This window comes from Pholcus phalangioides, unplaced genomic scaffold (genome assembly GCF_987345545.1).
Source record: "Pholcus phalangioides strain wild (caught in Gottingen) unplaced genomic scaffold, Ppha-v1.0 ptg000011l_1, whole genome shotgun sequence".
Classification (NCBI taxonomy): Eukaryota; Metazoa; Arthropoda; class Arachnida; order Araneae; family Pholcidae; genus Pholcus; species Pholcus phalangioides.
Window position 1 is genome coordinate 9,510,861 of NW_028301604.1, and position 23,834 is coordinate 9,534,694.

General features: G+C 34.3%; 1 protein-coding gene across 4 annotated transcripts in view; it reads left to right on the forward strand.

Annotated features, from left to right (window-relative positions):
* Positions 1 to 23,834, forward strand: part of LOC149080021 (tetratricopeptide repeat protein 5-like) — a 64,830-nt gene continuing 40,996 nt past the window's right edge. For 2 of the 4 annotated variants that reach the window (XR_016193521.1, XM_089238958.1), the window contains exons 1-3: positions 1,116 to 1,967; positions 12,356 to 12,500; positions 19,213 to 19,427. Coding sequence is in view for 3 of the 4 variants with exons in the window: in XM_089238958.1 (XP_089095084.1) it covers positions 1,899 to 1,967; positions 12,356 to 12,500; positions 19,213 to 19,427 (429 nt within the window). In the remaining variant the exon portion in view is untranslated. Of the gene's footprint in view, positions 1,968 to 4,019; positions 4,196 to 12,355; positions 12,501 to 19,212; positions 19,428 to 23,834 lie in introns of those variants that run through there. The other 2 variants (XM_089238956.1, XM_089238957.1) reach the window with 2 other exon arrangements.

A 23,834-nucleotide genomic window follows, 5' to 3' on the forward strand; every position in this document is an offset into this window, starting at 1 on the left:
ATCTGATCGCCGAACAGTGGTGCAAAAAAGGTAGACATTCCCAGGGGCGTAGCCAGATATTTCGTTTGGGGGCGGGGGGGACCAAAGTGATAGAACAATTGATTTGGCCATCTTTTTTTTCCTTTTTTCGGTCATTTTCTCACATTTCGGGGGGGGGGGGGATCAGACCCTCAAGTCCCCCCCCCCCCCCCCTTACGCCCTTGGACATTTCCACTGATGTTCCGCGAGGCATTTCAAATGTGCAATTGCGCTATTTTGAATGTTATAAAAACGATTTTATTTTTTTAACCAACAAATTTATTCATTGAAAGCAAACTTAAATATTCAAACAGTTGCAGCAGGGCCATCTCTATTCTGCGTAGAATAGAGACGGCCCTGGTTGCAGGAGGATAACGACTTCAAATTTCTGAAAATGTGATAGAAAATCCTTATAAATTGTAGTAAAAAATTTCTCCAATTTATCAATGCATTTTTCGATAGCAAATCGACTAAAAATAAACAGAAAAATTATTTTATAAAAAGTATATATATTATTCACGTTAATTAGTCTTAAACAGCTGTAAAATATTTAAAAATCGCAACTTAGGAAAAGAAAAGATACTAAAAGACAACTACGCTTTTTATAACATATTGGTCTTAATTTCTTCTGCATGCTTCTGTTATAATATTTAACTGAGTTATAATACTTGTATTTTGAGAGTCCGCAAAATATATTGTAAAATGTATTGCACCAGCAAAAAGAATTAAAATGTTTAATTTATTTTCTGACGAGGAGTTAAAAAAAGTATGGATAACTTTCACGAACTGTATTCGAACCTTGGCCTTCAGTTTTGAAGTCCAATACACAATCACCTACACAAGTTCAGCTGGCGTGCAAGTTCCTAAAACTGTTTATCAGTGATTTTACCAGTGATTGAACAAAAGTCATTCGGAAAAATAATAGCATTTCAACACTGAAAAATGTTGAATTTGCATGCGCTTATTTATCCACTTGCGCTTTCCCTTCAAAATTATTTCGATGTGTAAATATATATCCGAGAGTGAAAAACACTGACATAATAAATCTGTCATAAAAATGCCGCCCTAGGCGACCACCTCGTCTCTGGCCCTGCTTGGCTTGGAGCAGGGGCGTCGGAAGTGTTTCGAACCTGTGTGTGCTCGTCTTGAGTTCCATGTAGGAAATTTCGATTTCTGAATCAATTCTGTGGGTGCTCGGACCTGTTTTACAAATTTTCGTGGGTGCTCGAGCACCCACAGCACCCCCGGCTTCGACGCCACTGGCTTGGAGGCCCCCCTGATGCTCTCAAGACGGCCCTGGCATGGCCCCCAAAAAGGGGTGGGTTGACAAGGCTCCAGCCCTGGGGCCCGGGACAATTTTCACAATTTTTTTGCTTTCACGTTATAAATTCATCATAAAGGGGCCCGTAGAAGTCTGGTCGGGGGACCCGCAAAATATCCCAGCCTAGGGCCCTTCTCCAGGATGTGGGGGCCATGCGCCCTTGGTTTCTACTGACGCGAAATGGTCCTATTCGGTTCATGCGGTGCAGAAAAACTTTCTTCCTTGGAAAATCGAACACCAGTTACAGCAGATTTTAGTATAGATCAACTAGAGCCCCTATATACACGTGTATGAAGGCGTATTAACTAGAGCCGGTGTTGGAAAAATTGCTTTGGAAAACACTGAGCCGGCTTCAGTGATTGAAAGCAGTGGCGTCACCCATAATATCCAGATTAGCCAATAGCGTTAGTGCCGGACAGTGGTCATTCCTGGCTCCGCCTCATATGTTCCAAAATTTTCAATTAGCGCCACTTTCACCTCCCTGATTCCCGCGCTTCTCTAATAATCCGTTATTCTAGCGGTTTAGTGCTCATCGGTATTCGTTCTTTACGTTTTCAACATGGATGCTGAAATGAAAGCTGAATCCACGGCGGCGGAGAAACCACCGGATCGTATTTTGGAAATGAAGGTAATTATTATTTTTATGAAATTAATATATATTTTGTTTATGCCGGAGTTGTAATTTTTTTTAGTGCCGGTGTGTGGTCTTATGTGCAATGTATATCGTTGCTTGTACAATGATTAGTGCTTCGATTGAATTGATTTTTTCTTAATATCTTAAAAAAAACTTTGAGAACAATATACGATTTCAAAATAAGCTTCACGCTTATAAATGTATAAGAAACGTTTTGCATTAAATTATCGGGAGCCCCTCATGGTGAAACTATGTTTGACTTTGAAGTGCTGCCATCTGTTGAATAGTTAGTCAAGTATCTTTATGTTGGATTATTAACGCTCTCCCAAGCGCAATATAAGTTTATTTTTTTAATCTAATTTCCATGTTTTTTCAAAAATTTCTTCAAAATATAATATATTTGATCAGTGGCGTAGCCGGGGGGAGGAACTATTGCTCCCCTAATCAAAGGTTTACCTATTGGTGCCTATTCTCCTAAATGACATTTGATCCACACAAAAAAATGAAAAATTTTGCCTCCATTGACTGAAAGGATGAATACCTAAGTGTTGGAAAAATAAAACACTCGATTTACATGCTTCCTCTTGCAGTTTTACTATGACTGGGGGCTTGTGCTATTCATTTGAGAGAAGGCACACACACAAAGAGAAAAGTTTAAGGATTTCCGTACTATCATTTTTCGAAATTGCTATTAAGCTCTGAAAGCATGCATGGTCAGGTTAGCCCACTCCCTTCCAAAGGACAATACTTTACTTACATCTTTGTGAGCTTTTTTGTCCGCTGTTGCTTGTTCAGGGTAGAGCTCCTTTAAACACCTTTCTTTGGCACCTTAGTTCTGATGATCAAACGCTCATTCTGTTGTGAGATAGTCTGGTAGAGCTTTGTTTAAGCCACCTACTGAAAAATTTAGGTACGATATGGAATTCTATTGTGGAAAGACCACAGAGCCTAGGAAGTAATGGCTAGATTTTGAGCTCCTAAAAATACCAACTTATCTTTAGGTGCCTTGGCTAGAGGTCAGTGTATAGAAAAAAAGATGAAAACCAAGTCTTGAGATTCTGAGCCCTAAAACAACCAAGATCAATCACAATGGAGTTATAGAATCTGAACGAGTTGTTTCTTGAAGATGAGTAAAATGTAAAAGAAAAAAAGCTAAGCTATAATAAGCCCAATAGCTCCTTAGACGCAGAGAATGGGGGAGAGGAAATGACAGAAATCTATATTGTGTGATAACTACAACAGTTTAGTTGATAGATCAATATATTTAGTGTTTTAAAAAAGTGACTCTCGGAATCGCCTTTTTTTTGCATGTTGTGTTTCATCTCAATCCACTGTTTGTCTCATACAGTAGAGCAATGAGTCGGAGAAATCATCCTTGGAGTAAATCATGACTAATGCCTTTTTTAATCTTGTGATACCTACATTGCTCTTCCAATTAATTAGTTGGAAATTTTCAAAATAAAATAATATAATTGCACTACTCATCGCTTTCCTGAAGCAGACTCTCTGTTCAAAGTAAACGCCATTGTGTACAATCTGCCAAAGTTCTGCTGGTTCACGCCAAATGCAAAGACCCCATACAATGACACCCTCGCATCCTGGAGCAGGCCACTTAGATATATTTGGTACAACAAAAATTCTCACAAAATATTTCTAGGAAACATGAAATTTGATCAAACAAGCCTTGTCTATTCATCGCTCGCTATATAGTTTCATTATTTTCTGGTTTTTTTCTGGAATCATTAAAATAACCAACGAGTGAGACAAATAAAAGGAAAAAATCAAGAAATTTCTAGTGCATTTCGATACCCAATGAGTGCCATCTTAGAGGATAAATCGGGCCACTATTACATTGACTAGGGATCCCACTTGGTTTGTTACCAAATCTTAACTCCTGGTTGCTCAGCGGAAAAAAATACGTCTGTGCGAGTCAATCGTCTGTGTCAGAATTTTTGACTTGAACAGGCATATTTCTTCCGCTGAACAAACGAGAGTTAAGATTTGGTAACCAGCCCAAGTGGGATCCCTGGTCAGCGTGATTTATCTTCCGAAGACGGCACCCATTGTGTATCGAAACACGTTAAGAATTTCATGTTTTTTTGAATTAAAGGATTATTAACTCTTTCATGTTCTGAAATACACCCGGTCTATAGAGCTGTGCGACCCATGTGGCTGCAATAGGCGATACTAAAGGAGAAACACTAAATCAGTAAGGATGTAAGGTAAAGGAAAAAATAATTGCAGAAAAAAAATTGGGAAAGAAATGTTTTTGTGTAAAATTCAAATTACGATGTGCAGCAAATTTGCATTAGATGGAATGATTAGTAGAGAAAACTGAAATTTTTTTGATGAATTCTATCTAGCTGGGAACACAGCCCTATATATCTGAAAAAAATATTAGAGTTTGCATTTCATGTAGGAATAAAACTTTTCTTTTCCTCGTGAGCACATCTGGGTGCAGATGTGCCCCCCCCCCTAAATTCCTGAGTGAGGGAGCTCTAGACAGAGCCGTCTTAACAAATGAGCCCACCCGGGCACAGTTCGTGAACCTTGATTGCATTCCATGATAAGATCTGGCATAACGTGTGTCTGTGATTTATGAAAATAAATATGTAAATTAAAAGGTGATGATAAGCCCTCTTTCATTTTGCCCTGGGGGCTATGATGCTATTGAGATGGAAGTAGGGTAAATATTCGAAATCTGTTTGATTTCCGTAATTTAGCCTCATTATCATCAAGGGTTTCGTAGAACAGCCTTATAATTATCAAGGGCTCCGTGAGAAGTTTTACATTGGACACCCTTGATCTAGTTGGTTGAAGTTTTGAAGTGCCATTGTGAGTTGGCATCATAGGCAGATATTAATTTTCTTTGATCTCCAAAAAAAAACTTACATGTCCTTTTCAAAAAATTAGAACACCCCACGACCATAGGCGGATATAGACTTGGAAGTCTGGGGGGGGGGCACGATGATGATGATATCAATTCATATATGCATATATACATTAGATCAGTCAACTTCACCTTTCACGCTGGGGGGTAGGGGCGCCGAAATGCCGGTTTGCCCAGTGTGACAAAGTATCTAGTTGTGGCTCTGGTTGTAGGGTTGGGTTTTTGGGATGACAAGCATCAATACTGGTTTAAACCGTCGAAACTGTCGAAAACCTAAATGAATGCTTTTGGATATTATTTTGAACACAATAGGTTGATGACATGATGAACTTACTTTTTTGTATATTGCGTTTTATTTTTAAACACTGATTTATTACAATAATTACAACTAAATATTAATTATAATTTGCAATTTTAATTTTTTGACAGCGAGAGTGCAGACCAGATATATAAGTTTATGGTCCATTTTCTCTAAACTGCTAATGTTATCTGAACTACTGATTACCTGTGTTCAATTTCCTAAGCGAAAGAGAGCTGTTTATTCAAAATATGTGTGGTAGGAGATCACAGGATTAGGTTTTTGACCTCAAAAACTTACTCAGTATTAAAACAGTCAAAAAAATGTCAGTTTTGTCATTCTTACTTTTACACTTAGAATAAGTTATAGGACCTTTTCTTAAGAATCATATGCAATCAGCACTGCTAAATTAAAGGACATTTTAGTCCAATTCAGTATTTTTATTGCTAGCTATATTCTAATTATGCACAATAAGAAGATTGTTTTAAGTATCAGTGATTATATAGAAAATTTAATAACAGATGAACATTACATATATATGTAAAATAACTTTTTAAACACCTATCTGTTATGAAAAGAGTACAGCAGATGGTTTTTATATCAATACACATATAGGTGTATGAGCAGTTGAAGAAATTTTGGTAGGTCGAGAATCATGTTGTACTGAATAATATCAAATAGTTCCATAGTTTTTCCTTCAGCTTTTATGTTATTCTCTATTAAAATTGTATATTTTATATGAAAATCTATGCATATATTGTCAAAATAATTCTTCAGATAGCAAAAAATATTATTTTACAATCATATTAAGTATTTATTCTTTGTATAATATAGTGATTTTAAACATTACATGCAATGAATGTGTGTATTTTCAATGGGAATTTTTATATTGAAAAGCAATATTTGAGGTTTTTGAAAAACTGCCATGGGTCAAAAAACCTGCCAACCTAGGTTTGTCGGCTAGTGAACATCTTACAAAAAAAATAAAGAATCTGTTTTATGGTTATGGAGTGAGGTAATTTAAAAAAGCCAAATCTTATAGTTACGCTTGATTAGGAATGGTAAAATACTATTGCGAAAAGATGACTGTGGTAGAGTGCATCACATTAGAAATCTCAAAAAGATCGGGACAGAATGAACATTAAAAGCAGTGAATCATCAAGTGAATGAATACGAGGTGGGTCAGACATCTTCTTATCTTGACTCTATTGATATTATAAATGAATTTTCAAATGAAAGTAAAATTAATATTGTACATGTAAATATCAGGAAATTTTAATAATTTGATGATATATTAAAAAAATATATTATTCATTTAATTATATTTTATCAAGCAAAATATGGATAAAAATGATGAAATAGAACATATCATACCCAGGTATTATGCAATTTGTGAGACAAGAACTATAAATAAATTTTGGGGAAGTAATAGCATACATAAAAAATACTCATGCTGTACAAAAACTTGATTTACATATAACTACAGCAGAGAAATAACTTGTTCATATATGATCCTAATCTCGATCTGTGTATAATACTGATTTATAGAGCACACCAATGCAATTCATAACTAAATTTGAATCAATTATTAACAATATAAAATATCAAAATTTCATTTGTATGAGTGATTTCAATATTGATATCTTAAAGGTAAATTACGAAACAGAGTAATTAACAGGCATGATGGTGAAAAATGGATTTTTGTCTTATATTGATACACCTACCCGATCAACATCGTGCATTGATCATATATATATATATAGGAAATGCAAAATTATATATAAACTGGTAGTATGAAGCCACAATAGTCAAACTTCAAATAACTGATCACTGGCCATTCATTTTAACAAAATGTATAGTACACAAACAAACTAACAAAATGTTTCTGCTGACAGAAATTTGATCAAACACTTTACCCAATTCAGCCTCGACATAATGCCGCCAAAATAGCAATAATTGCCCCTGGCACAAGAAATGTTCTGGGGCTACTACTAGATGTATCTACATACTACAAATTTCACTTTCACTCACTAAAATCATCGTAACACATCACATTAACATGAGCCCCCCCCCCCCACTCCATGTGCTTGATGTTCCGGGCCATGCCAGAGCCATGTGCTAAATATATATGATATTTGTATATCAACATCTGCTCTACTCTTTTACAACAGATACATGTTTAAAAAGTTCTTTCATACTATATATATATATATAATGTTGATTCCTATTGTCAAATTATCTAGAAAATCTCAGATATTTAAAACAATATTTTTGTTGTACATAACATTAGAATATATCCAGCAATCAAAACACTAAGTTATCCAAAAAAATTTTCCCCTGAAAAATATCATATTAGTTCATTATTAGCCAAAATTTTTCATTGTTACCACATTTTCTATTCTTGGGTTACATTCTGATGGTATATCTTTAAATGTAAAAGTGATTTTTTTTTCCTTCAAAAAATCTCATAAAAGTGGTCTGAATATACATATTTTTTTCATATAAAGTATCTTAGTTACTTTAAGTTATATTACAATATCAAAATTTATAATTCTCTTACCACATTTTTTAACCTTGGGCTACACATTCTGATGTTCTATTTCTAGAAAATTCATGAATGGGGATTGCATCACACATCTAAATGTAGTGGTGCATTGTCTCACAGGCTTTTGTTTTTCCCTTTAGCAAGTAGCAGCAACAGTAGTGACTGCATTATCATGCTAGGGGCAGATAGTCTTATGATCCAAAAAAGACACCAGCTGCCCTTGGAGGACAATGACCAGTGTATTAGAGAATAGTCCAACTTTGCTATTTGTTGTTCGAATTGTAAAGTAGTGAGGATTAATATGGAAACCAGTTTCAGAAATTTCATTTGATAGTTTTTTATGTTTAGTGAAACTAATTTCTAAGGAATCATAAATATTTAGTCTATTATTGGTTTAAAATAAAATGAATCGTGATGGAAGGCCTCAGCATATAGCCCAGCAATTTTTTTATAAAGTAGAGAAAAATAAAAAGGTATATACAAAGTGCATTAACTGTGGAGTTATGCGATGTAATCGTGTGGACAGGATGAAGAGCCATATAACTCAGTGTATTGGAAGGGGCAATGATTTTGAACCAATACCTGATGCACAAAAAGTAATTACATCAACATCTACAGAGTCTACTGCTTCACAGCCTGTTATTTTGTTGGAATTGAAAGAACCTGAAATTTTCAGTCAAAAAAAAGAAACAAAAAATTGATGACTTTGTTGTGAAATCAAATTCTGCTGCAACTAAAAAAATTGATTTATTAGTGGCAAAGTTTTTTTATGCCAATAATATTCCATTCAGCATTGTTAAACATTCAAGTTTCAAAGATCTAGTTTCTGCTTTGCGACCTGGTTATAATACCCCAAGTAGAAAAGCTTTGGCTCGGTCATTGCTTGATGAAGTTACAACAGACGTTGAGCAAACTGCAAAAGACAATCTCAGTGGAAAAGCTGTAACTTTGATTGAAGATGGATGGAGCAATATTCATAATAATCCAGTCATAGCTACATGTACATTCTGAAGGTAAATTCTATTTTCTTGAAGATGTTGAGTGTGGTGCTATCATGAAAAATGCAGATTACCACAAGCAAATAATTGGCAATTCCATATGTTTGGCCAATGATAAATATTCACATATATAGTGAAGTAAAGGCAGTTGTAACTGATAATGTAAAAGTAATAGGGAAAGCCAGATAACTTTTGCTTAATGAGATTGACCAAAATTTAGTAGCATATTGGTGCTCTTTTCATTGGCTCAACTTACTCGGATGAGATCTAACTTGAAGCTGTGCTCAAACAGGTGGTTAAAATACAAAAAATACTTTAGAAACCATCATTTGCCTTCAGGTAGGCTTAATGAACATATAGGGTCAATAAAACAACAATTGGTGATACTCAATGGAAGAGTACACTTACTTGTCTTGAAAGATTTTTACACAATAGACCATTTTTTCAGAAAATAGTGGAAGATCACGAAAATGACATTGACAAAGGAATTGTTCTTTTAATCAACAATTATAACTTATACAAACAATGCAAAGATCCTTCATCCCAACTCAAGCCAATGAGTGTTGCATTGGATATTCTTCAAACAGATACAACTACAATAGCTGATTCATGCCATGGCTAAGCCTTCTCACAGGAAGTACTCTTCAGCTTCATATTTAAAAAATACAAAACAGGATGGACCAGATTCTGAGACCATTTCATTATTTGGCATATACTTTGCACCCAAAACATAAAGGTGAAGAACTGACTGATGTGCAAAGTGATTTGGCTCATACATGGGCAACAGAGAAAATTAAAACAGTTGTTTGCCATTACTAATTTCATATGAAGCAGAAGAAACTCCTTTTCCACCTTTTTATTTCAATCCTGCAGGAAGAATGACAAACCCTGTGTTTTGGTGGAAAGGACTTCTTTAATGTAATGCTTTTTCAGCTGAGCCTGCATCTGAACTCATAAAACTAACAATGCTTTTGCTGTCCAGTCCTGCCAGCTCAGCCTCCATTGAAAGAGTATTTTCTAACTGTGGATTTGTCCATTCAAAAATTAGAAATTGTTTAGGTGTAGATAAATGTGCAAAATTAGTTACATGTTATAGGATGCTACATGGTAAAAATGAACCATACTATCAATTTATCTATTCTAGACATTTTGTACCTCGAAAAATTCAAAATTGCAAATTATAATTAATATTTTGTTTTAATTATTTTAATAAATTAGTGTTTGAAAATGAAACATTTTAATATCAAAGTTTCTCATCATTAAGTAATATACCTATTCTATTCAAAAACATCCCAAAGCATTCGTTTAGGTTTTTGACAGTTTAAAGCAGTTTTCGACGCTTGTCAAAAACCCAACCCTGGTCAAAACTAGTCTCACCACCAAATGTTTCATAAACAATAGAAACTAAGTGGAATAGTAACTGTGTGGGGAAAAAACCCCAGATTTTTCACTGCCGAATGTCCATTCTGTTATGTCATTATCATAAATAATTGTTTTTTTTCATCCATGTAAGTGATAGTGCATAGAGATATGCTTCAAAATTTAATAAAAGTTTTATCAACCATTTAAATTTTGAATTAAAAAAATAATTTAGACCTTTGTCCACTCTGTGACATGTTCCAAAAACGGAAGCAGTGCAACAGAATGGAAACTATGGTTTAATGTAAAGCTTTCTTAGTCATGAGATTTTGAAGTTTTAAATTAAATTTAATAGCTTATCTATTTAATTTATAAACTCTTTTCAACATTCTCCATCAGGTTATTTTTTTCAGTTAAATACAGTCAATGCTCGTTATAACGACCCCACGTTATAGCAACTATTACGAGGACCGGTAGGATAAGACCTAAATGTTTTCATGGAACGACTATCTTATATGTTTTTCTTTTGATATAACTACCCTCCCAATAAAACGTCCATTTTCAACGGGACCAAGTGGGCCATTATATATCAGTTGTACCAAAGTTGAGTTGTGCAGATTGTCAAAATCACTGCCAGGCAGATGTGTCAAAAGAGGCATTTTAGTATGAGTTAAAGTTGTTATATGACAATAAATCCAGCATTTTATGGGACAGAACCATTATCTTCCTACATTATTTTTGTTTCCAGGCTCTACCTCCACTCTAGATCACTAATGTGAGAGGCATAAACACTAGATTTATGCCAGCATCAAATTACTATTTAATATTTCAACAAAAAATTGTGAAGTAAAACAATAATCACCATCTGATGATATAATATACTGCTGAGCAAGGCCAGTGTCCACTTTGACCAGATTTTAAAAATTTTACTAGAGCCAAAATTCAAAGTACAAGGGGGAGGACATGTGCTTTTTGAATTTTCATATGGCATGGATGTTTTTCAAACGTCATAGAGGAGTCTCTGGGACACCTATCACATTTTGTACATAATTGTTGATAAAATAAAAGTGTATTTGCATTTAAAACTCCCTTTTTTCAGCATATGTGTAAGAAACAATCTGATTTCATTATTTTAAGAGATAAAAACAGCAGAAATAATAATATTTATTTTTTTACAGTGATATTTGTTTTCATAGCAGAGTAGACAAAATCCATGACTTTCAGTCATAAAACCCAAAAAAAGAAAATATTACAAAATAAAAGTGAAAAATATTTATGAAATATTAAACTTCAAGTCATTGGCTATAAATTTGAGATCAATTTTATTTTTAAAATTCAACTTTGAATTTTTCATTTCAAAATTTTTTTTTATGGTTGACATCTGCTTCATACAAATTTTTTCACAGTAAGCAAAATACCAAATATGTATTCAGCTAAAAATACAGATGTCACTTGCCCAACGAGGTAGTAAAAAAAAAAGACTATGAGCAATTTGTGTGTTCAAAAATGCAGTAGGCCTATGGTGAGAAATTATTTTCATCACAAGAAATAATGAATGTAGCCCAAGTAGTTTGTTAATTGGCAAGTCTACTGTTGAAAAAAATAACTCAAATAATGATCATCAAATTTGATTAAATATGCAGTAGATTTACCTTGTCTGGAATGAAGCTCTTTTTCGCATAAAGGAGAGGGCAATACGTGAACTATTCGTACAAAGACTCTGTTAGTAAATATGTTATCACGTTGGAAGATTGCAAATAGTTTCTGTAAATATATAATAGTAAATGCAATTGTAAATACAGCGTATTATGTCTGAGGGGTGATGTAACACCCTTAAAAAAGAAAGAATTAAAAGTCTGAGGTGAAGGGGGCGGGACTTACGGTTGGGATGTTTTAATGACCTAGTATTTTCCTTGTAGGAGAGCACAGAGGCCATTTTAATTACAATAGGCCTGTTTCAGTTTGACACTGATGCGAGTTGCATCTAACCCAATTTCTCTCCTGCTGGGCTGGATTGCATTTGCTATTGTCTGATCATCAGAACTAACTGTAGGTTAGTAATAGGTGATATGTGTCGACTTTTGACGAACAATGGTATAAAATGAAAAGTGATAGCTGGAATTTTTTATCAACACATATTTGCTCCAAAATGTTTTTTGTCAGAATTTTTACAGATTATGTTCATTAAACACTGGGAATTTGTCTACTCAGTTTTTTAATGCCATTGGCTAACTTATGTTAGTGATACATAATTTAATCTGTGTGAATAATTTCTTAATTTTATTTTGGCAGCAATTAGTTGAGGATTTGATGAAATTCAGGGATGAATATTTCCAAAATTATCCTGCCAATAATGAAGAGGATAAAGAGAAGGCTTTGATAGAGAAAGTAGATGCAGCTTTGCAGATTATTGCTAAATACAAAGAAGAATTTCCTGGTTTGTATCGTAAAAAAAGAAAAATGAATACATAAGATAATTTTAGAAATTTATATTTTTTAATTTTTTTAAAGGACGATTGATAAAAAATTAGATTCACTTGAATTTATTCATAGAAAACTCTTTTTATTAATTTTATTTAATACTGGTCGGTTATTCAGGACAATTGCTTATTGGTGATGAAAAAACCAACCCAGCTTTATGTGGTCGTATTATGATGAAAGAGTTCACTGCACTTAAATCACAAACATAAATACCTAGGCTACAATCAGAAACACCCTAAATTGCAGTAATTTAAAAAAGTGCGTCATCTTGATAACTAGCTAGTGGTGAGAAATGATATTGGTTATCATGTTGTGACTGCTTTCCTAACAAGGGCGAAACCCTCATGTTCTATTTAGAAAAATTGCTTATAGAGGTCTGTTGTATAGCAATTAAAGATAAATTAACTCGGCAGATATAAAATTTCTTACACAATTAACATTTCTTTTTATCTCAGCTAACTGTCTGGCTTGAATTCTTGAAGCAATGTATAATGTTTTACACTTGGACATTACCAAAGTAATATCAAACACAATAAAAGCACCACATCTAATGTCTGAATTAAAAGAAAATAAATACAGTCAAAAATAGGGTGAGAATTGCCAAAATTTAACATTTTGCTGTAACACATATACCCTTTGACTTACCATAACATCATTTTATGCTATTGTTACATAGGTTCTTGTTTACAATTATTTCTTAGAATTTCAAACTTCAAGGGATACCCATGTAAGTGAGAGTAGAAAATGTCGGTGAAAATACTCACCCCATGTTAAGGTAGTTAATAAACACTTGCTTAGTTTGAGGATTCAAAAATTCATTTCGTGTCAATGTTTTGAGTAGTCATTAAAAACTTCTGTTTAAGTGGAAAAAATAATTTTGTATTTACTACTTCTGGGTTGTAGATATGGTCATTGTATAGTTAGTAACATTTAAAATTATGGTGCACATTTTGTGTATAGGTGAAACAACAGTTTCCATAATAAAGCAGTTGGGTACATAAGCCTATTCTAAATTTTGTGATTCTGATGCTACCCAATAGCATTCAATTGTGTTCTGTATTTTTAGGGCAAGTAGAGGCATAAATAACGTTTACAAAGCTCTGCAAAGAGCTAGAAATGAAAGTGTTTCATTTGTCAAACACGATGATGCTGAACAGTAGAATATAAACAAATCAATTTGAAAAATGATGGACAGTGCAGTAAAACTACCTGCTTTACTTTGGTTTGGTTACATTAGACCTTGTAATTTACACATTTTTCGCCGTGCTTTTAAAAGTGGTCTCAAAGGAGTGTCATTCTTGAAAAAACTTACATGTCTCCTTAATTTGCTCTGCATCGAGGAAGAGAGTTGACTGGACTTCCGAAGGTTCCTTGAGAAAATAATGCAATATATTGTGAGGAGAGACAGAGAAAAGAATTATCTGTGGTTGTTAGTGTGCTGGTTTTGGCCTAAAATTGTTTTTGTTACCAAGTCATTTCTACCATTTTGCTTTGGTTCCAGCCGTCAGTCATATAGGAGAGTGTTTCTCAACCTATGGACGATAGCATAGGTGATCCACATGCAGACTTCATAAAAATATTCAGCTGTTGTAATTGATATTAGTAATATCCATATGGGTTCAATTAAAATGATACCTTCATACTTAGGTTCACTATATACTATTAGGTTCACTTCATCATCTAAGAGAATGCAGGATATTGCTATCCTAAATGTGGGATATCACTAAATTTTGCGAAAAATTGTAATTCTCATTGCTTTAAATGCAATTTGCTAATCACTGTTAAAATTGCTGAATGGTGTAGAAACAAAGGGCTACTACAAATCACAGTAAACAAAAATGTATTTCACAAAAAATATTTAAATGATCTGATACCATATTTCATTGAGAAAATTACGGCAAACTGAGATCTTAAATAATAATACGTGAAATACATGACATCACCAATTGTCAACAGATACCTTGTCAAAAGCCAATCATCGATCATAATTAAAATTCCCAAGAAATTGAGGTCAAAATGTTCAACCTGACAAATACGTGAGATGAATGCAGTCGAATGTGGTTAATTTGAAGTTCAAAATCATTGGCAAAAAGTTTGAATTACCCAAAATTCAAATTATCAATCCTGGATCTGTAAAATGACTACAAATTGTAACTTAATCAGCAACATTCACACAGGATAATAGTTATAAATTATTAAAACTTTATCATCAAATATGAAACTGTTTCCCAAATTTCAATTTTTTATAATTATAATATAATTCATCTTAGCTGTAAAGTATTCCGCTGGTCTAGAATCAGCATCACTGCAGAATTTTTTGACCATGTTCAAACAGGAAAATTCATGATCATTGATTGTGAAACTTTTCTAAATTTCGCTTGTCATTCTTATGCGATCAAGGAAATATACTGTTATTAACATATTACAATCTGAAAAATTTCAGATACTTTCCATACTCTTACTCTTAATGACAGTAAAAAAAAATAATGTTTTGAATGGTACACCTTGATCTATAGGTTGAAAAGAACATAATTTGTACTAAGGGGTGCACAGTCACGATGCACTCTTGCTGAACGAAGTTGAAATAGACATTAAATTAGCAAAAAATAAATAAAAATAGAGGGAAAACAGAATTTTTTTTCAAATTTTTATTAGTCTTTAAAAACTTGTTGTTTAACAACTTGATCGAGAAAAGTCTGGCTTCTTGTAAAATTTTCCCAAACTAAATTGACTCATACAAAAAAGACATGGTTTTTCCCTCCAACTTTGAATAATCCAAAAAAGTTAGAATTAAACAAGAAATTTAAACATTAAATTAAATGAAAAACTCAAGGGGAGTTCATGAATGTTTGAATTAACCAAGTTCTACTGTATTTATAATTTTTACCATAATTATCATAATATAATTTATATTAGGAAAACACTGTATATTCATGACAATACTTATTTGAATTGGTAGCATTTACTAAAGTAGTAAATGCTACAAATTCAAATAAGTATTGTTGAAAAACAGCAAAAATTACAGGAATGTCCCCTAATATGGAGCACAAGTGGTCCATCAAATTGTTTCAGACATTTTACTAGTCCTTATTTTCAGAAAGGTTGAAAAACACTGTTATAGGATACTGAAATAATATATACATATACAGTGGAACTTTGGTTAATGAGCAAAAATTTTGACTCTGTTAACGAGCGATGATCCGCATTACGAGCACAAATTTTAAGCTTTGTTTATTTATTTTCACGTTATCACAACTGAGCCGATGGTTTGGCCCACACACTTGTTATGGAATTGTGAGTAATATTCTCCCCTACAGTCTCCGGTAAGCATGCCTCATTCGGAAAATCAACACGCATTGCGAGTGTGAATATTTATGATACAAAACTAGATGTAGCATTGCTTCCACCTCTCTAACACACAATCAACTGCTGATCTATGGATCTACTATGAAAAAGGTAAATTTTCTCAGAATCCCCAGGGTTTACACTGATTGGAAAATAATGAGTGATGTCACATAATTGCTAATTTACATATACTGGTGACACTTTCTAAAAATATGTACTAATTATCTCTTCAAACAAACTCAAATTAAACAAATATTATCTCTAACTTGATAATTACACAAATTATAAACATAAATATAATACTTCATTTGAGCAAAAATACATAAATATATAATTCTTTCAATCTAACAATTGCAGCTATGTGTATGTGCGCTTGAAATTTTTTTAAAATTCTTCTTCGAGAAAACTGCGCTGATTGCATTATTGAATGTAACTTTGAGGGGCTAGCTCATAAACAGGATCCACTACTTGTTGAAGCGATTGTGTGCTTGGGGAAGACCATGAACTGGAGGTGCATGAGGATGATATTCAAGAGCTAGTGGTGAAAAGGTGGTCTAGAAGTTGATGGTAGATGAAGGGATGGATCTCTTTTGCATGCACCAGCAAATGTTTATGGACGGTATCTCATCAGAGGAAGAGAGAAGTAAGGAGAAGTCCCTCACATAAAATGATATTAGAGAGATGTGGGAATCTGCACAAAACTCTGTAGAAAAGAACCACCCAAATAAAGTTATAGCAGTGTGTGAGCAATGAATCTGTCCAACAAACACTGCAATTTCCTATTTCCCAGAAATCCTAAAAAGGAGGCAAAAGCAAGTGTCAATGGATAAGGTTCTTTTTGAAAGTCACGCAAAAAAGAATATGTGTGTGAACGACAGTGAGTCTGTAAATTGTCCTTTGAAACTATAGTCCTATTTTCTCTCTGCATTTAAAGTAAGTTAATTTGTAAACATTATCATATTGTATTTTTATTTATGGCATTATTTATATTATGGTTATTTTATTGTATTATGTATATTATTGGTAATTTTTATGTGAACGAATAATATTGTGGAACGAATTAACCGAGTTTCTATTATTTCCTATTGGAAGTTTGATTCCAATAACGAACAAGTTTGCGGAACGAATTAAGCTCATTAATCGAAGTTCTACTTTTCTATTAAAAAAATTTTTAATTTTTAAAGAATGAAAAAATTTTGAGTGATCCTTTTTTTATTGGGCTACGATTATGTTGTCTGAGGGGAATAATCCCCCCCCCCCATCCAGCTTTTCTAATTTTTTGAGTAGGAACTCTGAGAATTGGAAAACGTTTTTGGCTGATTTTAGGTCTCAGCCGCACCACTTGTGTTCGATTGAAAAAGAGGCATATCCAAGAAAGTCAGCATCAGGTTAACACGCACACTCTCTCTCTCTTTCAACTTAACATAATTTATTAAAAACTTAAACAGAAATTATTAGTTAACAAAACATAATGTGGTGTATTGAAACATGATTGAAGTGTACAGCTTCCTTATAAACTGGATGGCTGTGGATGACTGGAAACGATCACATCGATTTGCATATGGAATGCAGTGTGCTACACATTATTAGAAGAATTTTTTTTTTTCAATTTTTAAATGTCACTCACCCTCTTTAATTTTTTGGGTAAAAATTACCCCTCAAAAACAACATTTTCATTTTCTACTGCCCCGATCTGTGTATTCTGAGGGAAATCTAATTTTTCTCATTTTCTTCCTCGTATGTCTAACTGGAATCTTGTCATTATAAAATTTGTTTTTATTCTCCGCAAGTTGGCAACAAAGAGCTTGCAGGAATTTTTTTTGCTGTATTTCAACAACCCCTAAAGTTCCTAGCATATCAGGTTGGTGCAATCCTCTTTCAGTTTCCATCATGGTGTAGGAAAGATGAATTTCCATAAATATATAGTCAAATCCTTTTATAGTGCCGAGGTTTAAGCTACGGTCGCATTTTGTGAAAAATGCGAAAGAAAATCGTGGAATGCGAAAAAGGTAGCAGCCACTTTCGCAAAACTGCGTACAGGAGGTACGCAACGAGTAGACGTCCAACCATCAATCATTACATTAGCATTGCAGCATTTTGCTAAAGCTCCCCCCCCCCCATTTTTGCTTTTTTGCGAAAGGAATTTTTTATCCAGCTTAAACCCTGTATAGTGCCCTATGATGTCACATCAACTCACTCAGCACCAAAAAATTTTCAGTGAACAAACCTTGTATTTCCTACACATATTAAACCCTGATTTGATACAACACAAAACTTGTTATAGTACCAAAATTCTGCAAAATAAATTGTTATATTTTATTCTCGTGTTGGCCGTGGTAGGGTTTAGTCATGTTTTTATTACGCTCCACTCGCTGACCAATAGCCCTAGTTTTCGGTGGCGTAGCAGGGGGGTGGAGGGGGAATGATTGCTCCCCAAATAAAATTTTTGCAGACATTGGCACCTATTCTCCTTAATGACTTTTGATCCCCAAAAAAGAAATATTAAACAAAATTAAATTTATTTTCTGCCTCCATTGACTGAGATGATGAATGTCTAAGTGAGATAAAGATCAGAAACTTCATTTACATGCTTCCTCTTGCAGTTTCACTGTGACTGGGTTTGTGCTATTCGTTTGAGAGAAAAGGGATAAAAGTGTGGGACTTGCTTTTTATCATTTTCAAAATTGCTTTGAAGTGCTTCAATTGTTGCTTTCAATCTGAAAGTGTGACCTCTTCTCCTCCTTAAAGGACAATATCTTTTGAATACTTCTTTGTTAGCTGTTGATCATTCTGGGTAGAGCTTCTATAGAATTGTCTTTCTTACGTACACATTCTAAAAATGAAACATTCATCTTGTTGGTCTCGTAGAGCTTTGTTTAAGGTGCCTAATGAATAAATTAGGTACAATATGGAAACCACTTGCGGAAAGACCACCAGTCTTGGGAAATAATAGCTATAGTTTGAGCTCTTAAAAATACCAACTTATCTACAGGTGCCTCTTGGCCGGAGTAAGATCTCCTATAGAGATACCACCTTATGCATAGGTGCCTTAGCTAGAACTACTAGGGCATCGATGGGATTGTTAGCAAATTTTCAGATGATGTGAAGGTAATGGGGGGGGGGGGGTAATCAGGAATCAAAGCAATAAGGAGTTAACCCAAAAACCTGTCACGGAACTCTATGGTTCCACAGAACACCAGTTAGAAACCCATGCATTAAAAAACGTATGAAATAAAATGATAACCGATGCAAAGCTGTATCTCCAATAAAATAATATAAAATTTTTAAAACATCTGTTTCTTTTTCTTACCGGTTTCTCTCAGATCCTTCTGCAGAACAAGAGAGGGAAATTGTGCTTTGTGAAGCGGAAGCGATTTCTCTGAAGCCTGATTTTAGTTATGATCTACTGAGAATCCTTGAAGATTATTTGAGAAAAGACAATAACTGTTATGAAGCACTCAACATTCATGGATTGAATTACTGGAAAAATGGTGACTATGAAGAGGCCATACAATGTTTCGAAGCCTCAGTTAAAATTGTAAGTGTTTTATTATTGTAAGTGTAACTGATATCGATTAGTTTCCCCTGTGCAGAAAGTTGTTATATCGGCCAGGACAATCTCAACAATATTAAGGGATCTCAAGCAAAGTGATGTTTTTGGTGTTCCTTACCTGGCTGGAAGTACCTGCCTATCAAGTTACATACTTACTCTCCAAAATCATAGAATCAAATATCGTTGGTGTAGTTGATTCCTAAACAATTGGGCTTGAAGTTATGCTTCCAAATGCAAAAAATTTTCAAAGCTGTCGCAACTCTCAAAAGCTGTTCATGTCAAAAAATTTCAAAATTTAAATTTTGAGTCTATCCCTGGCTTCTGTAAGTTGTATTTAGTTGGGGGGGGGGGGGATCGTTACTCATTGGCAGATGGGACAAAAAAAAAACAACTGACTGAATATATTGAATTTCAGACATTTTAGTCATTAATTTTTACATCCTCTATAAAAATTTATATCCGATAATAAATATAGCTCTTCTGAATTGAATGATATCTAATATAATGTGCGACAACATTCAAAACATTTTTGCAATTGAAAGTTTATCGCTGAGAATATTACATTCAGTGGAATGATACACTGCTCCCAACAAAATTTTTTTTTTCAAGTTGGCAAGGAAATTTTAGTGGTTTTACGGTAGGCCCGTTACCAGAAATTTTGTTCGGAGGGGGACCACTTTCATTTTGGGGGGGTTTGTTATTTTCACCCCCGCTTCCCATCTCAGAGAGATATCGAAGGTTTCCAGTGGAGGGGTGTATCCAAAAATGTATTAATTTATGTGAAAATAACAAACAACGATATACATATTTACAATAAAGAATCTAGAATAAAAATTGTGACCATAGCATAATCCACAGATAATCGTAACACTGTCCTTATGTAGGCCTAGATAATAAAAAAATAATCTGGTCCTGTATGTGACAGAATCTGGAATTAAGTTTATGTATATTCCAATCTAGAATATACCAATCTCATTAATTTTCAGTATAAGCAATCAAGCTGGAATAAGATATAAATTTTCGTCCATATGGCCGGCACCTTCATTTCATTCACATCCTGGAAAAGGATGAAACAGCGGCACTTGTCTTCTTGGGCGTAAATTATTAGATATAATTATATTTAATATTAGATTATAAAATATTGATTATTAGGTGTTTTAAAACAACCGATGCTTTTCTTCTTGGCCGTAAGTTATACTTTTTAATAGGCAACCATGCTACTCCTACTGGGACAACAAAATGTAGGTACATACAAAGTACCCGTACTTTTTATGTACATATACCCTGTATATTTGCTTTATGGCACATAGAGATCATTGGAAAAATAAGCGAAATGCTCACTTTAGGTACAGTGAATATCAAATATCATCAGAGAGCCACAGGTTCATACATAGACAAAATACAAGTCTCCCACCACTTCATATAAAACTTGACCTGATTAAGCAGTTCATAAGGACACTTGATAAAGATTGCTTCCAATACATTTGTGAAACATTTTCTCAAGTAAACAATGAAAAGGTGTGAGCAAAGATTTTTTGATGGTTCTTACATTCATAAACTTTTTTTAACACTTTCATCACTGTAATGGCGAGCCTTTGGTCTACCTCTTGCGCTAAAGTCGAAACGAAATGTAAATTCATTCAAAACTTGTTTATTATACTTTAACGTAAGTAATAATCAAATCTGTGTGTCCTATAATGATTTAAAACTTATTTGTGTATAAATCTGACATAAAGGTAAAATTACTCTAAACTATGATATTTTTGAAAGCAGGGCACCACACATAATGCAGGCTTTGGTGTGCACATTTTGTGCAGATAGCATGTTTCTTGTCAAATTTGTTGGGAATTATACGTGGCACACTTCCATGTTGGTGTAGCTTTAGTTCATGTTCTGGGTATTGTGGCCATGTAATGTTGGTATTTCATTCGCGACATATCCGAAGACTTATGATGCATGAAATAAACTCTATGGTACACAATTGGTGCAGTGGTTAGAGCGTGAGACGCAGTAAGCGAAGGTTGTGAGTTCAAGTCCTCCCACAGACTCGGCTGAGGTTTCTTATAGTGCCGGACTCGTGATGCGAGGATCCGGGTTCAAACCCCACAGTGGTGGTCGGCTGAAGTTGGTTTTCTGTGGTTCCCAACTTCAAGGCGCAAATGCGAGCCGATCTCCCCGTTAAAAAGTCTCGCCACAGAGAGCAACAGTCCTACAACGGTAAATCATTCAACCATAACACTTCACTCGTAGTTAGTAAAACTGGGGGCAGATGACAGCACTACACATAACAAGCATTACACAGAAACAAACATTACGTCAGGTTGCACTACACGTACACGCACGTTCCCGCATGTACCGATTCATTGGGGGGGTTCCGCGGGGGGGGGTGCATGTGTGGTGTAGCAGTAGTAGGTAGGGGCTCGGGGATCCCTGATGGTCTTAAGTCAGCCACCTCGTTGGGCAATTTGCCTGTTGTGGCGTTGTATTTGTATTTGTATTTGTATCATAACTATTGTACCCTTACTTTCACTAGAATTTTGTAGCAAATATATGATTTCTTTCCAAAACCAGATCTGAGGCATGCTTTCCTCCGACTTTGGTATACAAAACATTTTGTATGAAGTATTTGGATATGTTGTAGCACAACTTTTTTGTGTAATTTTTATGATTTCTACAATGGTGAGTAATGGGAAAGCAGTCAATCAAGTCTATGCAAAAATTTCGCCAAAGCCCTGAAAATGGTGCTGTTAGTGTCCTCTTGCAGAGGATTTTGTGGAAACAAAATAATATAAACTGGGATACGCTGAAAAGTTAATAAATTAGTCTCTGAATATGCTGCAATAATGTAAAAAAGTAGAGAACAAGTTATCTCATCGCTAGTGCTCAGCAAGTATTCTTGCAGTAGCGATAAATGTGTTAGATTGAAAATTTTCACCATCTTTTACTGATATTGACTCTTCAGTTTGGTAATGTTTCTTCATGATTATTTAGAATTTATTTTGTAACCACAAAGCAGAGGACCATGAAAATTTGGTACAAAATGCACTTCATTTCTTAAAGTTTTCAAAGTTTGGAAAAAAAGATTTTTGCTAAAATATGAGCACTAAAGTGCATTTTTTTCATAGTCAATTGGACAAATTTTTAGACAATCTGGGTCATTTTAATGAGAACAAATGGGAGAGGTTTCATGAAAATATGAAAGCAATCATTGGCGTATGCAAAGGGGGGGGGGGATTGGGTTCTAAACCCACCCCAAGCCAAGATTATACTGTTATTTTGCAGGAAAAATGTAAAAACCCCCTTTGAGAAAATTCTGCGTACGCCTATGAAAACAATTGATCAAGGCATGTGAGACTAGCATATGATGGCAGATTACTGCTGGAGCCTACTACACAAAACTTCTAAAAATCATGTAAATGCTTTTCCTTGAATTAGTTAAAACATGGGAATTTAATTCATTGCATAGGCTAGGTATTGACAAATCTCAGGTGTCTGTTCGCCATGGCATTTTAGAAATTAGTATTGGGCCTAAAATTTGTGGTTGCTTAACTGGAATCTGTGGGGATAATACAAGTTTTTTTTTGAATTTATATCGACATGCCTATCAATACTGAAGGCTTGACATGTCACGACAAGTCCATCTTGTCCTGGAAAAGTTAAAAGAATCTTTATTCAATATCATATTTTTTAGCTGTTTTACATGGAAAAAAGTGTTTGGCACCAAAAAAATAGTTCCGACACACACCTAGATCTTTTTGCAATTTGTCAAGTCCTGGCAGAGGTAGATTTTATTCTTTAAATTTAATCTGAGACTAACACATTCTTTCCCACACATTTCCTACTTTGCAATTCCATTTTTGCTTACGCCTTCACAGAAATTGCAGCATCACAAAAACTTTCTTTTTCGGACTCGTGTCTCTGGCCAACAAAAACAGATTAGCTTTTACAGTCGCTCCAGTGAACCCATAAACCATGGGCAGAGATACGGGGGGGGGGGCAGCGTCAAAGGTGGAGTCAACTGATCTAATGTATATATGAATCAACATCATCATCATCGTGTCCCCCAGACATCCAAGTCTATCTCTGCCTATGCCATAAACGTGCAGACTTTGAAAATGTTCCCATGGTATTCTTTTTTCATAATTCAGCATATGGTCTTGCTAGTTTTTCATTATACATAAGAGACACTAAATAAATTTAAAGTGTAAAAATTCAATATTTGATGAGATATGAGCATTTTAAGTAAATGATTTTTGATCACACATGTGCAGGAAATATCAATGTTATTTTTTCATGATTCGAATATCAGATATATAAAGCAACTTATATGAAATCCCAATTGAAAGATATCTGTACAATGAGCTGCTTTAACTCCTTTACGATCACAGATTT